Source organism: Phascolarctos cinereus, unplaced genomic scaffold (assembly GCF_003287225.1).
Source record: "Phascolarctos cinereus isolate Bilbo 61053 unplaced genomic scaffold, phaCin_HiC Scaffold_1;HRSCAF=81, whole genome shotgun sequence".
NCBI lineage: Eukaryota > Metazoa > Chordata > Mammalia > Diprotodontia > Phascolarctidae > Phascolarctos > Phascolarctos cinereus.
This window is the reverse complement of record NW_027555514.1, coordinates 234391589-234406710: the sequence shown is the minus strand read 5'-3', so window position 1 is coordinate 234406710 and position 15122 is coordinate 234391589. Positions and strand designations below refer to the sequence as shown.

Sequence of the window (15122 nt, the reverse complement as noted above, 5' to 3'; positions counted from 1 at the left end):
ATTTCAAGTCCAGTGCTCTATCCACTGTCCAAGCTAGGTGCCCCTTACAAGAGTTGGAAAAGGAAGCACAAAATCTTAGAGCAGGAAGGGATGTTAGAAATTATCTACATTAGGTGATGTAAAAATTGCTAGGTTCTAAACATGTTCTCCAGATGTGATTTTGGGCAGAGAGACCACTTAATTTCTTGAGGTTTTAGTTTCCTCCCCTATAAAGCAAAGGGTTGAACTAGGTAACCATTCCTCATTCTTTTTATCACTCAAGTTCCATGGTTCTAGTCACAGAGCTATAGGATTAATTATGTTCAAAGACAAAAGGAAAACATCTTCGGAAATACTTTGTTGTTTCTAATCTCCCCCTTCCTTCTTCTGTGATTATTCTTTCCCATTTAGTATCTCTTCCATTTTCAGCAGATGCCACATGCTTATCACAGATAAAATGGTAGACCTGGAGTCAGAATGATTTAGAAAACATCCACGTTTAACACTTGGATATGACCGTAGATAAGGCACCTGCCCTACACCCACTTCAATTTCCTCCCCTGTAAAACGGCTAGAACTTGTTAGGCCCACTTTCCAAAGGTTGTTGCAAGTCACGAATGAGACCATTAAGTATTCTTCAAAGCTTTAAAGGGTTACAATGATTTTGTAAAGGCTCAATTTCAGGGGCTTGTATGAAGTTTTTTTTCCCCCCTTCTCCACGCATTACTGTGAATATTAGTTTTTTACCTCCCTTTACCAAAAAGTAGTAAAAAAAAAAAAGGAAGTGGAAGACTTGAAACCAGGTATTTTAGGCCTGAGAAAACAAAAAATAATAGCTAACATTATACAGCACTTACTACATCCCAGGAACTGTGTTAAGCACTTTACAATTACTAGATTTATAATTACTAAGATCCTTGCGACAATTATTATGATCCTTATTTCAGAGCTAAGGGAACTGAGGCAGATAATGGGCTAAGCTGGCACAGGACCCTGCAACTATTGAGCGTTTGAGACTGGATTTAAACTCGGGTCTTCCTGACTCCAGGCCTAAAACTCTATCTGCTGGGTCACTAGCTACCTAGCTACACAAAATACTTTATATTCATGTAACACTTTACATTTGTTACCTCATTTAACCCTCATTCATCTCCTTTGGTAAAAGTATTCATCTCACTTTACAGATAAAGAATCTGAAGCTTTAGGTAATTAGCCCAAGGTCACATAATAAATAACAGTGGAAGGACTAAAGCTCAGTTGTTCCAGACTACAAGTTAACTAGCAAGCTTGGGCTATTAGGTCAAATTGCCTCCTATTATTCCCTTTAGGCACATGTTGACATTACTCCAACTGACATGATTTGTTCCCTTTAAAGCTTCTGAAGGATGCTGATTTAGGATATTAATCAAACTTAATAGTGAGATACTTATTTAAAGAATTAAAAAATGTTAGAGCTTTTCTACTACATTGCCAAAGATAGCCACAGGTAAGGTAGCTGAGGACTAGAATTTCCACTAATCTGACAATCAAACCTAGGTACTGTACTTCTACTTGGCAATTTGTAAATAACATTAAAATTATTTTTGGCAGAATTTACTTTTGATATAAATGTCACAGTTGGTGACCAAGAACAGGCTGATGATCCGAGGGAGTGAGAACAGCAAATTAGCAGTACACATTCTCCTGCTCCTTTTTAGGTGTCCAATCCCCCAACTAAATATTTATTGTGGTTAAACTGTTGACTTAAAATAAGGACCATTATATGCCAGAGGTGTATCTAAAACATTAACATTTCTACACCAAGATACCAAAACTTCTCAGCAAGCAAACTTTTAGCCATTAAGAACTTGAACCACCAAGACAGAAACTTCCTTGGAAAGTGAAAAACTAAGGAGAACAGAGTCATGTGAATTGTTAAAAGTTCTTTCCTCACACGTGGTCAGTGGCTATGGCACACATTAAAAAACTTTGGAAAATTATTTAACATCATTTTAACATCAAAATTCACTTTCCTCAAAACTACAATTCTACTGTGGGCTTTAAATGTAACAATCAGTCAAAATGCATTTGCTTAAACATCGCGCTAAGCCCTGGGGATGCAAAGAAAGGCCCAAAAACAGCCCAGCCCTTGCTCTCAAGTGCACACAAACAAGTTTATAGGCATGGCCCGGCACCTGGCATAGGTCAGGCTCTTAATTGGGACAGTTGATCAGACCCTTCTATAGATGAAGAAGCAGTGGCTGAAAAAGGTAAATATAATGTCTTTGCTCAAACTCAGTGAATGAAGAGCAGTGGGGGTTAGAACCCAAGGAAAACCAAAGCTAGGGCTCTTTCCACTGCCACACCAAAGGTCCAGCGAGAGTCTATCTTTTAGGACACAGTACTCCAGAAAGAGATAATGCATCCTTTATCTAAAGTAAAATCAAAAGCTTTATTTAAAATCCTAAAAATGACTGCCGTAATTTTCTATTTATAAACTAATAGTTCTAAATGGAACTAAAAAAGGAAAGTTTTACCTTGATCCAGAACCATAAGATTTGGACTCAATTCCATGAAGGCAATCCTGCAAGGAACTAATAAGCACTTTGCAACGATCATCAGCAGATACTTTGGATTGTTTAATTAAGGAAATAGCAGTTACCAATGTCTCAATAGCACTCCCATAATCACCTAAAACACACAAAACATTGAAAGTCAACAAAATTCCAGTAAAACTTATTTTTCTATTATTTGTTTTAAAATGCCATCTACCCCTATAGCAGCACTACAAATGGCATATTATTTTCCAAAAGCAAGCAATATAAAATGACCAAGGATTTCAATTACGCATTTTAAAAAAAATTCCTGAGATGGCAAAAACCATTCTGGGTAAGTAATCTGCTCACTACAGCTAATTTTCCTGATTTTCAGGATCTTCTACACGTTAAGAATGAAGAGATTTTCAAAGCCCAAGAAATAACTAACCAGCACTGGCATCAGACACAGCTCTTGAAATGGCACTGCTCGAAATCGCCCTGTTTCTATTCATGATTTCTTCAAACTCTGCTTCACTTAATGGCGTTCTTGCAGCATCCATTTCTCTGCAACAATTAAAATAAGTAACCTAAAATTATGTCTTTCAATTGGGGAAATCCTTTCCATTTTAAACAATCCAAACAAAAAACATTTAGCTACTCTTTTTCAGGGATGGTGGCTTATTTACTCCAGGAAGGGTGGCAATATAAAGTTCAAATTTTCCTCAAAAAAATAAAGTCCAAATTAATTTCACTAGATTTTACCTCCTTCAGTTGAAAAACTACTTTGAATTCCAGGAAAACCTTAGCTATCTTAAATTTGTATTTGAGACAGCATGATGATCACTATGTTCAAATAGACATTTAAATGTTCTTTATGACAAAAAAAAAAATCACAAAACCAGAAACAGGCCAACACATAATAAAAGGACCAGAATAACCTGACAACTTTATAAAGCTTTAAATATGGAAGGGACCTCCACAGTTGGCTAGTCTAACCACATTATTAAACAGATTAGGAAAACTTTAGAGTGGTTAAAAAAAACTGCCCAGGGAATCTGACAGAAAGAAGCCAGGTTATCTGGCCCTTTCATAGTGGCCATGCATGGCGTTCTGAAAGTAGCATACACTCAGACGTGAATGAGAGGAGAAGCAGAAGGGAAGCAGAAAGGAGTACAAACAATTCATTCCAGTTCTGTCATTAAATGTAATGGGAAAAAAGATGAAATGAGTGTTAGGTCAATTTGTTAAGTATCACAGTATTGAACTGCCAGCATTCCATAACACACTACAAAAGCCTAGTCTAACCAGGTGAACAAATGTGAGGAGGAGGAGGAGGTGGCTGGCAAGGAAAGGCCACTAACACAGGCTGGCTGTTCCCTACTCCATAACAGATCCCTTGGCTGAGAGTTTCAACAACTTGCTCGGGGTTACACAGAGCACGTTAAGTCAAAGGCAGACCTTGAACCAAAGTCCTACTGATTTCTGAGGCTAGCTTCATGCTTTTCCTTAATGCTTTTCACATACAAATAAACAGATAAAAGTTTTCCAGTAATCTGATTATACAGTCACACTTTTATATAATGACAATCTCACCAGCAAAGTGATCTGTACATTTCCTAAACTGTCTAATGTTATAGAAGTACAAGAGAACTGACAAGCAGATAAATAAGTCTAAGGTAGTTTATCTAACCAAGACACTTATCATGCCGTCAGACACACTGAAATATTCCAAACTTAGAAGCTAATTTGAAATGAAGAATATTTGCTTAATTAGCATACAAATTATACAGAATGTTTTGCTTATTTATGAAACAAGGAAAAAAATTCAATGGACTTGACATAATTTAGTATCAGTTGACTTAACAAAAGCAAATCAATGTGTGAATAAGTAGAGAAGTAAATGAATGTACATGTAGACATGTCAAAACTGTGAATGGAATAAATGCATGCTCTTTGATGTGATAGATAGGGGCCTCATTTAAGATCATCCAGTCTAATGTCTTCACTGTAACATCCAAAGATGTGAAGACCACAGTTGGCTGGCACTGCACTAAGGCTCAGCCCAGCCAGTCAATGACAGCTAAGTCCAACCCCAGCATCCTTGTCAAGGTGCTCTCCCCTCCTCATGCCTCACTACCTCCTCACAGCCAGGGATGGCAGAAATACAAAAATGGACAGAAGTGAAATACATGAGGCAAAAGGTTGTAGTCAAAGATATTTTTACAAAAAAGGCTTATGAAGCAGGTTCTATTTAAAACTAGATGAAAACGTACAAATGGCCATTAACACCTCTTTCCCCCCATGGAAGAAAACACGTTGCTCTTTGACATGCTTACATCCTGACTTACCTTCCAGGGGGCCCATAGTCACCTCTATCATATGGTGGTGGTCGGCCATAGGGGTCGGTGGGTGGTGGACCCCGGCTGTCTGATGTTGGCATGCCACTGTTGGTTGGTGGGGGAAAGAAAGCTGGATTCACGTGTGGAGCCGGTGGGGGGGCACCTGGAGGTGGTCCAGGAAGATGTGGAGGAGGAGCAAGTGTGAGGGGTGGCCCCAGAGGGCCAGGTGGGCGAGGTGGAAAAGGGCCTGGAGGCGGAGGTGGTCCCTGCTGTGGAGGTGGAGGACCAGGAGGGGGGCCATAGCCTGGCACTGGAGGTGGAGGACCAGGAGGAAGTGGACCCAGTGGAGGCTGCCCAAAAGGCTGTCCTGGAAAAAGAACTGGTGGTGGAGGGCGATCACCTCGATTAGGAGGCCCAGCTAATGGAGGAGGAAGAACCTGACCAGGAGGTGGAGGGCCTGGTGGGCCAGGAGGGCCTGGAGGACCTAGGGGTGGACGTGGTGGAGTTTGTCCAGCTACAGGATAAAGGAGAGAGAGAAAAAAATTCAATAATAAGATACTTCTCACTACCATGCCAAGATCATCCCTCTTAACATATAACCCACAACTTAAATCCTATATTAACTATGAAGGCAAAGCATATTTGCATAAACTTAATTTTTTAAAACATTTAAGTTCTTAAGAGATGTTATTCAAATAAATGAAAACTTTAGTAAAAAGGATTACAATACTCAAGAGTGCTTTTTTAAAATGTCTACCTTTCAGTGTATATACACTTCTTACAGTGAAATCACCCACCTTAAATTCTATTCTGATGCCAAGCTAGAAAGTGAAACGAGGAAAAATGGTCTTGAAAGGATTTTTTTTAAAGAGGTAAGAAAATAAGACGGATGTAAATATTCTATATATAAAGTCAAGCAAGTTTGGAGAAAAATAAAGACCTTTTAGGCCAAAAATGGGTATTTCCTCTATGCTGTGCCCCATATGCCATGGAATCCTAGTTTCCAGGAACAAAGGCCGAGTTCCTTTAACAAGATGCTTGATCAAATTTCCTGGATTCCAAAAATAGCATAACAAGGAGAGTAAGTCACATTAATAATGCATAACTTGAAAAAGAGAGAAAAGGAAAAGAGGTATTGGGAAGTCAAGTTTATCCATGGTAATTTGAGAAGATTTTTACCTGGGAAAGGTGGGGGTGGCCCTCCTGGTCCAGCTGGTCCAGGAAATCTGTCCCCACCTGGAACAGCCCCTGGAAAACGGCCCCGTCCTCTACCACCTTGTGGAAATGCTGCACGTGAACTGCCTCCTGGAGGGCCAGCTTTACCTTCCCCAGACATTTGTCCTGATTGTGTAGCTGCAAATATCCAAATACTCATAAATAGCATTTATTAAATCAGTTCATTGAAATGTAACCACTGTTGTCAGGGGGTAAATTCTCCCCCTCCCCATCTTCATTCATAATATACTTAAACTTGTAGATGCCTTGGGCCTGTGCAAATTGCGTGGAAGTGTTGGTTTAGTAGGTGTTCATATCCATGTGATTTCTTAAAGTCTCAGAATCCAGGTTTTAAGGTACATCCAATGAGGAAATGCAAAACCTACTTTCAAAATACCAAGTATTCTGCAGCAGCCAAGAATTTCAGTTGTACAAACCACTCAATTTTATAAAAAGTTCTACAACATAAGAGCTTCTCAGAAAAGTGATAAGACATTTAAATTTTTTCTATTTATGTTGGCTATACATTTAGCTGTTGTCTCCCCAATTAGATCAGGTTCGTTGAAAGTGCAGAACATGCCAAATCTTCATTTTACCATGTGTAACAGTAGTAGTGACAGATCAATATTGACTAAAAAGATTAACTCAAATCCTTTCACATACTAAACTACTTATACTGCAGTTGCTAATGCTTCAAATACTCAAGATTATTCCAAAATCAATTCTTTCTACATGTAAAGCACACAAAAACACCCTTTTTTATACTGTTTAAAAAACATCGGGCATGACAGGATTCTGCAATTGCATGTCTATCTAAAGGTGTGGTAATGCCACCTCCATGATAAGGGCTAATATCAAGACTTCAAGAAGAAAGGACCATGTTAATTATCAGTAATAAGGGATCATTAATTGCTAAAACCATCCTGAAGAATACATAAACTTTGCTTTCAGATGATAACCTAAGCATTAAGATGATTTTCACATCACCTTAAGGCCCTACAACATACACGACACTTTTTCAAAGAAGGATTTGGAGGGGGTGGGGGGAGATGAGGAGGGAGAGTTGTGCTTACTTTTCCTGGATTGCATTTCAAATTGACTCAGGAACTGCTTATTACAAGGAGTCACAACAGGATTCTGACCATGTAGTTCTCTTTTAGGCAACAGATCCATTAACTTTTTTGAGGATGCTTCAGATCCTACACCAACAAGGGCAAATCTTAAAAAAAAAAAAAGAGGAGCAAGAAGGAGAGGGAAAAGAAAAAGGGATTAGAAAGTAGCCTTGAATGCAATAATATGGAATTCTTCTGAATATTCTTAATTCTCTAATGATTACTTGTAAATATTCCTTATGTTGTTAGACAAGTTCATAGTTACAGCGAGAAGGGATCTTGAAGACTGTATAGTCCAACATGCTCCTTTTACAAGATGAGAAACCTGAGGCCCAGAAAAGCAAAGGTTACCCAAAATCATAAAGCTGGCAAATGGCAAAGTTAGGATTCCAACCCAGGTCCTCTGACTCTGGGACTCCTTCCCAGCACACCACGACAGAAACAGTAAAGAAATCTGGGTCCCGAAAACCAGCTCTGACAGAGAAATCACTTCCTTCATCATTACTTTGCCTGTAGTATTGACTACCTTGGGCAAGCGCCTGAAGTGAAGGCGATGGCCCAGATGAGCCCTTCTGGCTCCTTTCAAATCCCTTCAAAAGGGCCTCTCTTCACTTGCAATTTCAAGTATTAAATATCTAAAACACATTTCTAACAATAAGCTGATGGCTATTATAGTATACTTGAGGGCTCCAGTCACAAACAAGGAAATCAGAAAAGCAAAACAGCATCAAGGCCAAAAGCTATTAAATCTTTGCTCTTTTTTAAATATCAATTTACCACACAGTAAAGAATTCCAAAAAGATCCTTGATCAACTTCCAGACTTTTCCATTGTCATTATTAAGAAATTATTTGAATATGTAGCTACTTTTCAAAGGTGGTGTAGCCATTCACTTGCAAGTCAGACAGATCAATCTTCTTTAATTAAAAATGGAAGTGCTTGGACATTAATTTTTAATCACCAAGTATCAATTTTCCTAAGCATTATTTGAACAGTTTTTAGCTACATTTGTCCAGCAGAAACAAAAACTAAAAAGATGCTAGCAGGATTCTGCTTTTCAGGTAAAAGAGGTGAGTTTAAGCATTTAATATTAGGTCATCTTGATTCCACAGACACTTTATTTAATTTCAATAGTACTTATTTCCATACCACCCTGCCTGCCCTAACACAGTGTTACTTAAGCAGCTAAATATTGCTAAAGGCTAATACTGTTTAACCTACTGGAACTGATTCTCTACTAACATCACCTCCCTACCACAATAATGCATTTGAATAGACTTCTTGTTCATGCATTAGCAAAACAGAATCCATTTATATAGTGTTTTCTAAGTTTACAAAGCACCTTCCATAAAACTCTACCAGATAGTATCTCCGTTTAAATAATTAACCCATCGTAAGTGGCAGAGCCTGGAACTCAAATCCAAATTTTCTGGCTCCAAGTCAAATGTTCCTTCCACTACTAGAGTACTCTGGCTCCCAAGTAGAATAGCCATAGCTCACTGTAAATGACTTCAAAATCTGTTGCTAACAACACAGACTTAAGATTGTTCTCTTTCTACTACTGGTAAGAAAGAAAAATTCTAGCACTTTGTGATATGGATCACAATACCTCACTGAGTTACCTCCTCTGCTATTTATAGTATTAGAGTTGCCTAGCACACTAACACACAACCAGTAAGTCAAGAGAAGGAACTTGAGCCTAGGTCTTCCCAGTGTCAAAGTCATCTCTCTACTACACCAAGGTGTATTTTCACTTTTAAAAAGCTGCTCATAAAGTATAAGTTTATGTATTAATCCTGTTTTCTCATGGTTTTATGTTCCTTTATAGAAAAGACCTTAAAAAATAAAATTGTATTACCTTTCAGCATATTTTGTATTTAAAATGAATTATTTTTCTCACATTTTTCTTATGTTATTTTTACATGAAATATCAAAAAGCATGGTAATCTATCACACGAAAAGCAAAGCAAATATAGTAGAGAGGATAAGTTCCTGGAGGTAGGTAGGCACTAACACTCTGGCTTTTATATTTGTATCCTCAGCATCCATCACAGTGACTGGCACGTGGAAGATGTTCAATAAAAGTTCACGTGGTTTAGTCTGAAGAATTGGCAAAGGGAAGGAATCATAGTGGCTCGATGTTAGAAGACAGGTGACAATGAGGATCTATACCAGAGTAGCAATTAGAAGAGAGGATGGATATGACACAGATCTGAAACAGTTGGTGATTCACTGCATAAAGAAAGGTGAAGAGGAAGAATCAGGTGACCAGAGTGCCAAAAACTATGGAGAGGGACAAGACAGCCAAGGACAGAATGTTAAGATGAATGAGCAATGGAAACAAAACATCTGATTAAAGAATGTAAGAGGAACAGGAGTATATTATCTCTGAAGCCACAGAAAGAAAGGACACCTAATGGGACAAGATGGTCAACAGTGTCAAAAGGTACAGAGAGGCCAAGAAGGATAAGGACTAAAAAAGACCATAGAGAGTTTGACAGTTAAGTCATCGATAACTAGTTTTATTATAGTGGCTAGAAGTCAAACTACGAGGATTTGTTAAAGAGTAGACAGTGATGCAGTAGAAAGCCATAAAAGGGTTAGGGAAAGACAAGAACATAGCTGTCTGGGCTAGAAGAATAAAAGGAAGTCTTCTCTTATAGACCTATGCTCTATTTTATATTTTTGTTACACATGAAACAGGTAAACAGTCTTTGTCTAGGCAACTTTCACCCACTGGTCTTATTTCTATCCTCAAGAATTAAGTAGAGGGACAGCTAGGTGGTGTATGGGCCCTGGAGTCAGGAGGACCTGAGTTCAAATGAGACCTCAGACACTTGACTCTTAAAAGCTATGAGACCCTGGGCAAGTCACTTAACCCCACTGCCTAACAAACAAACAAACAAAAAAGAGTCAAATAGAGCAAACCCCAGCTATGTAAAGGGATATACAGGCAGTAGTGTTTTGGAAACCAGTTAGAACTGGAGCCAATTGTTAAACTTTCAGTGTAAGTATCTGCATCTTTGAAACTGGCCAACACTTTAAGTCAGGGCTTGATTTGTTGTTTTTATTGTCTAGACATAAATGATAATAACACAGATTAAACTTTGGGGGGGGTGAGGGGATCAGGGTTAAGTGACTAGCCCAGGGTCACACAGCTAGTAAGTGTTAAATGTCTGAGGCTGAATCTAAACTCAGTTCCTCCTGACTCTAAGGCCAGAGCTCTATTCACTGTGCCACTTAGCTGCCCCAGGATTAAACTTTTAAAAGTATGCCAGCATACTACACCTCTCCCCCAAAAGCCAGTTGTTAAATGGCTGTGGAAATGGATGACAAGAAGCAGCCCAGTTTAGCCAGAACATATAGTACAAAGTTAAGAGTGTGAAGTAAAGCTGGGTACAGGTAGGGTTGTTAGATGAAGTAAAGAAACATTTTAATTTGATACTTCCACACTCAAAATGAAGAAAGCAGAACATTATCAATGCCAGTCCTCTATTATCTTTGAGACCCCTGCACGAGATGATAAATTATCAAAGTTGCTAAAGAAGAAAATCAAAAAATGGTATTTTTCAATATGAAAAGGAAATGTAAATTTGTTTCAACTATGTTTTTATTCTCATTTGTAATTAAATGAATCCCATTTAAAAAACTGGGACGCTTCACAATCACTAGTTTCTACTCAAAGGCAGTTTGTTAAATCAAATTCATACAACTCCCCAAAAACTTAGCTCTGAACTCAAAAGCCATCTGTTAGAATACAACAAATAAAAGAAAAAATATTCAAGAGCATCTTGTTTGGAAAACACTAACTACATAGTTTTTCAGGGGAACAAATAATAGAATGTAAGCTTTTTGAGAGCAGGGACTGCTATATTTTTTGGCTTTATATCCCAACTTCTCACAGACTACCTGGTACACAGCATTTCATATATGTCTGTCAAAAACTAACTGACCCTCTCATAATCTAAAGGGCATTTTTTTGGGGAAAAAATCATCTTTGCATCAAAAATGCAACCAACACAGAAAAATAAATAAACAAATAAAATTGGGGGTGAGGGAACACCAATACCAAAGATACCTGAAGGGGAGGATACCAACCATCAATGAATGGCCCATGTATGCTATAATTAAAGGACCATATAGCATATCATGGACCTACCATTTGTAATTCTTTTCATGAGTCATACTGTGATTACACCCATATAAAAATGAAAGTATATGTGTTTACACAAAAATGTTCTACTTTTATAATGATTTCACAGACAGATTTAACCCATGTAACTTAACTGTCACAAGGAGACAGACCAAAAGGGCTCAGAAAGCATATTAGTCAACAAATAATTGACTTATAATTAATCTGTAAAATCTTGCAAAGAAAGATGGGCAATTATGAGCTGTATTAACTCATGTAGCAGACAAGGATGAAAGGGTAAAACAAATTTAAAGCAAACTTGCCAAGATATTCAATTAAGTAAAGTAATTCCAAGGACCTTCAAGGATAAAAACAAAAGACTAAAACCAGAAAGAAAAAAAAAAAGGGAAAGATTTACAAAAACACATTTCAACCAGCTGTTTTCTCCTTCAAGGATAATGGAACCACACTAGTTAACATTATAGCCCTTAAGATAGCTTAGAGAAAGTAAGAATGACACTGAAAAGAACAAAAAAAAAGTAGCTGTATTAGACCAAATAAGGTATAGAAAATCCTTGATAGAGATGACAATTGTGAAGGTGTTGAAAGGCTAAAATACAAGGTAACTCAAGGAGAACAGACCTTATTCAGAGAATAACTACAAACCCATGTCTACTCTCCTACTGTGATAAATGCATTAGTAGAGAAGGTTTCTATGGTATTTTTAAAATGATATTCAACAGGTGTCTTTACCATTTCACAAGTAAGAAAGATACAGAAAAAAACACAGGATCCTTGAAATCAGGTCCTATTTCATTTTCCTCATTGTATTTGTAGTGCTTAATAAATGCTTTTTGCTTATTTACAATACATCACTTCTCCATCAATATGAATCAGTATTAACATCAATAGCTCAATGAAATGGCACTAATACTATAGAAGGAAAAAGTTAGGCCAAAAAAAATTCTTACCCCTTTGACTGGCCATTAGCACGGTTTTCAAAAAACTTAATCTCCAAAATATCATTTACTCCCAAAGAATGAACTGCTTCAGTTAAATCTTCATCAGTTGTCCACTGCAAGACATTTAAGTTTAAAATTCAGTAACAAAAATATATTCAAAGTTTCACTGCTTGTTGTAACTAGTATTTTAAAACTTTATGTAAAAATAAAATCTAAACATTTACACTGACAGTATTCTTTTATTAAATGAAAGTGTTTCTCTTCATATATTCCACAAATACAACAAAATTAGTGACTAAAGGACAAGAATTAGAAATTATAAATAAACTCAATTTTGTGAAACAGCATAAACTCTAAATTACATGGTAAATGGACTGATAAAAATGATACTACAGTCAAAAATATTGTTTTATATGCATTAGTTATGTGGTACAAGCAATAAAGGAAATGTTTGGGAGCAGTATAATTTTTAAACATCCTCTTTCCTCACTGGTTAAAATACAGATTACACAAGTTTCCCCTTGTCCCCAAAGCATAGCCTTTGAGTACAATCCTAGAGACATACCATCCCTGTTTTCTACAGACTATCCCAGCTAAGCTGAGAGGTTCTGCACCAATAAGCAATTAAGTAAAAGATTCTTTGTCCATAGCAACCTATGAAACATAAACGTACAAGATGCCCCCTATTCCTGTGCAGTAACAATGGCAGAGAAAGAGGGCAGTGGATGCTAAGAATCAGTTTTCAGATAGCCTATCAACAGTAAGAGACTCTAAACATGAAGTACAAATATTAAAAATGTCTACAAAACTGGAAGAACTGAACATCAATCTTGACCTTCTTGCTTAACAATATAGTCAAAAGATAAAATAAAAAGATTGCTCACAAGTTCAATTTGGAGAGGCAACTAAAGGTTGTGGCTTTATTATGTAGCCAAAGACAAGAAATATCATTTCATGAGACGCTAGATCATCTCATGCTGCAGGGTTAAGCAAAAAGCCCACTATGAAGTTAATTGTAGCTTATGAACCATCAAGAAAGGAATAAAAAATTTCCATGAAAAACTCAAAAAAGATACTCAAAATAACATTGACACAGGTACACAATTTAGACATAAAGGGTGTTACCGTAAGTAAATTAAGGGAGCATGGAATAGTTTACCTGTCAGATCTATGGATAAGGGAGGAATTTAGGACCAAACAAGACCATTATGAAATATAAAATGGATAATTTTGATTACATTAAATTTAAAAGTTTGCACCAAAAACCCCAATGCAACCAAAATTGGAAAAGCAAGCCTATCTGATAAAGGCCTCCTTTCTCAAATATATAGAGAACTAAGTCCAGTTCATAATACAAGTCATTCTCCAAATGATAAATGGTCAAAGGATTCATGAACAGGCAGTTTTCAGACCAAAAAAAATCAAAGCTATCTATAATCATGAAAAAACGATGTAACCACTATTGAGAAATGCAAATTAAAACCACTCTGAGGTACCACCTCACACCTATCAGATTGGCTAACATGACAGAAAAGGAAAATGACAAATGTTCCAGAGGATGTGGGAAAATTGGGACACTGATGCACTTCTGGTGAAGTTGTTAACTTAATCAACCATTCTGGAGAACAATTTGAAACTATGCCTACAAGGGCTATAAAAACTCTGCATATCCTTTGAACTAGCAATACCACTACTAGGTTTGTATCCCAAAGAGATTTTTAAAAAAAGGAAAAGGACCTATTTGCACAAACATATTCATACCAGTTTTTTTTGTGCTGGCTAAGAACTGGAAATTGAGGGGATGCTAATCAATTAGGGAATGGCTGAACAAGTTGTGGTATATAGCTGTGATGGAATACTATTGCGCGATAAAAAATGAGCTAGAGCATTTTCCGAGACCCCTCCTCTGGCTACCCAAAATCACTTTAGTATATAAGATCTACCCTGGCCCCCATTCAGACGCTAAGAATTTCACACCCAAAAGGCTGAGACTTTCTTATGCCCGCTCGTCCTCACGGGCGTTACCTGGCCTATGTGTTTTATTACTAATAAACTTTTCCTCTGGCTGGGAAAAAAAAAAAAAGAAATGAGCTACATGCTCTTAGAAAAACCTGGAAATACTTACATGAACTGATGCAGAGTGAAGTGGGCAAAACAATATTGTACAATGAACAACTGGAAATGACTTAGGTATTTTCAGCAATCCAATAATTCAAGACAATCCAAAAAGACTCATGATGGAAAATGCTATCCATCTCCAGAGAAAGAACTGATAGCATCTGAATACAAACCAAAGCATACCAATTTTCTCTTTCCTTCTTTCTTACTTTCTTTTTGAATTTTCTTTCACAAAATGACTAATATGGAAATGTTTTACATGACTGCACATGAATAACCTATATCAGATTACCATGGGGAAAAGGGGGGAAGGAATGGAGGGATAAAATTTGGAACTCAAAACTTTAAAAAAATTTTTTTATTATTTTTACATGTAATCATGGAAAAATATTATTTTCAAAAATTACATCAACACATAGTTTGATATCTGGTGACTTTGATACAAAGGCAGACACAAGGAAAGAAGGTAAAAATGGTAGAAGATAGGACCAAGGAGATAGTACCTGTTAGGTTATACCAAAACCTCATGCCTCTTTTTTAAGAGTCAGGAGGTAATAGACATGGTGAGCATTAAATAGCACAAAAAAAAAGTGATTCTATCTTAATAGACAGGAAATAAATGATTAACAACCTGAGGCTCATTCCAAATTGGCTATCTGTATTTTGTTGTTGTTCAGTGTTTCAGTCCTGTCTAGCTCTTTGTGACTTCATTTGGAGTTTTCTTGACAAAGATACTAGAGTGGTTTGCTA

At 37.1% G+C, this 15122-nt stretch overlaps 1 protein-coding gene across 6 annotated transcripts in view; it reads right to left on the bottom strand.

Moving 5' to 3' along the window:
• The window catches only part of CPSF6 (cleavage and polyadenylation specific factor 6), a 41838-nt gene that overhangs the window by 13965 nt on the left and 12751 nt on the right, over positions 1-15122 (bottom strand). For 4 of the 6 annotated variants that reach the window (XR_002325268.2, XM_020990229.2, XM_020990227.2 and 1 more), the window contains exons 3-9: positions 12264-12367; positions 7123-7268; positions 6014-6187; positions 5775-5885; positions 4844-5348; positions 2944-3059; positions 2496-2649 (exon numbers count right to left, since the gene is read on the bottom strand). Coding sequence is in view for 5 of the 6 variants with exons in the window: in XM_020990229.2 (XP_020845888.1) it covers positions 2496-2649; positions 2944-3059; positions 4844-5348; positions 5775-5885; positions 6014-6187; positions 7123-7268; positions 12264-12367 (1310 nt within the window). In the remaining variant the exon portion in view is untranslated. The remainder of the gene's footprint in view (positions 1-2495; positions 2650-2943; positions 3060-4843; positions 5349-5774; positions 5886-6013; positions 6188-7122; positions 7269-12263; positions 12368-15122) is intronic. The other 2 variants (XM_020990231.2, XM_020990232.2) reach the window with 1 other exon arrangement.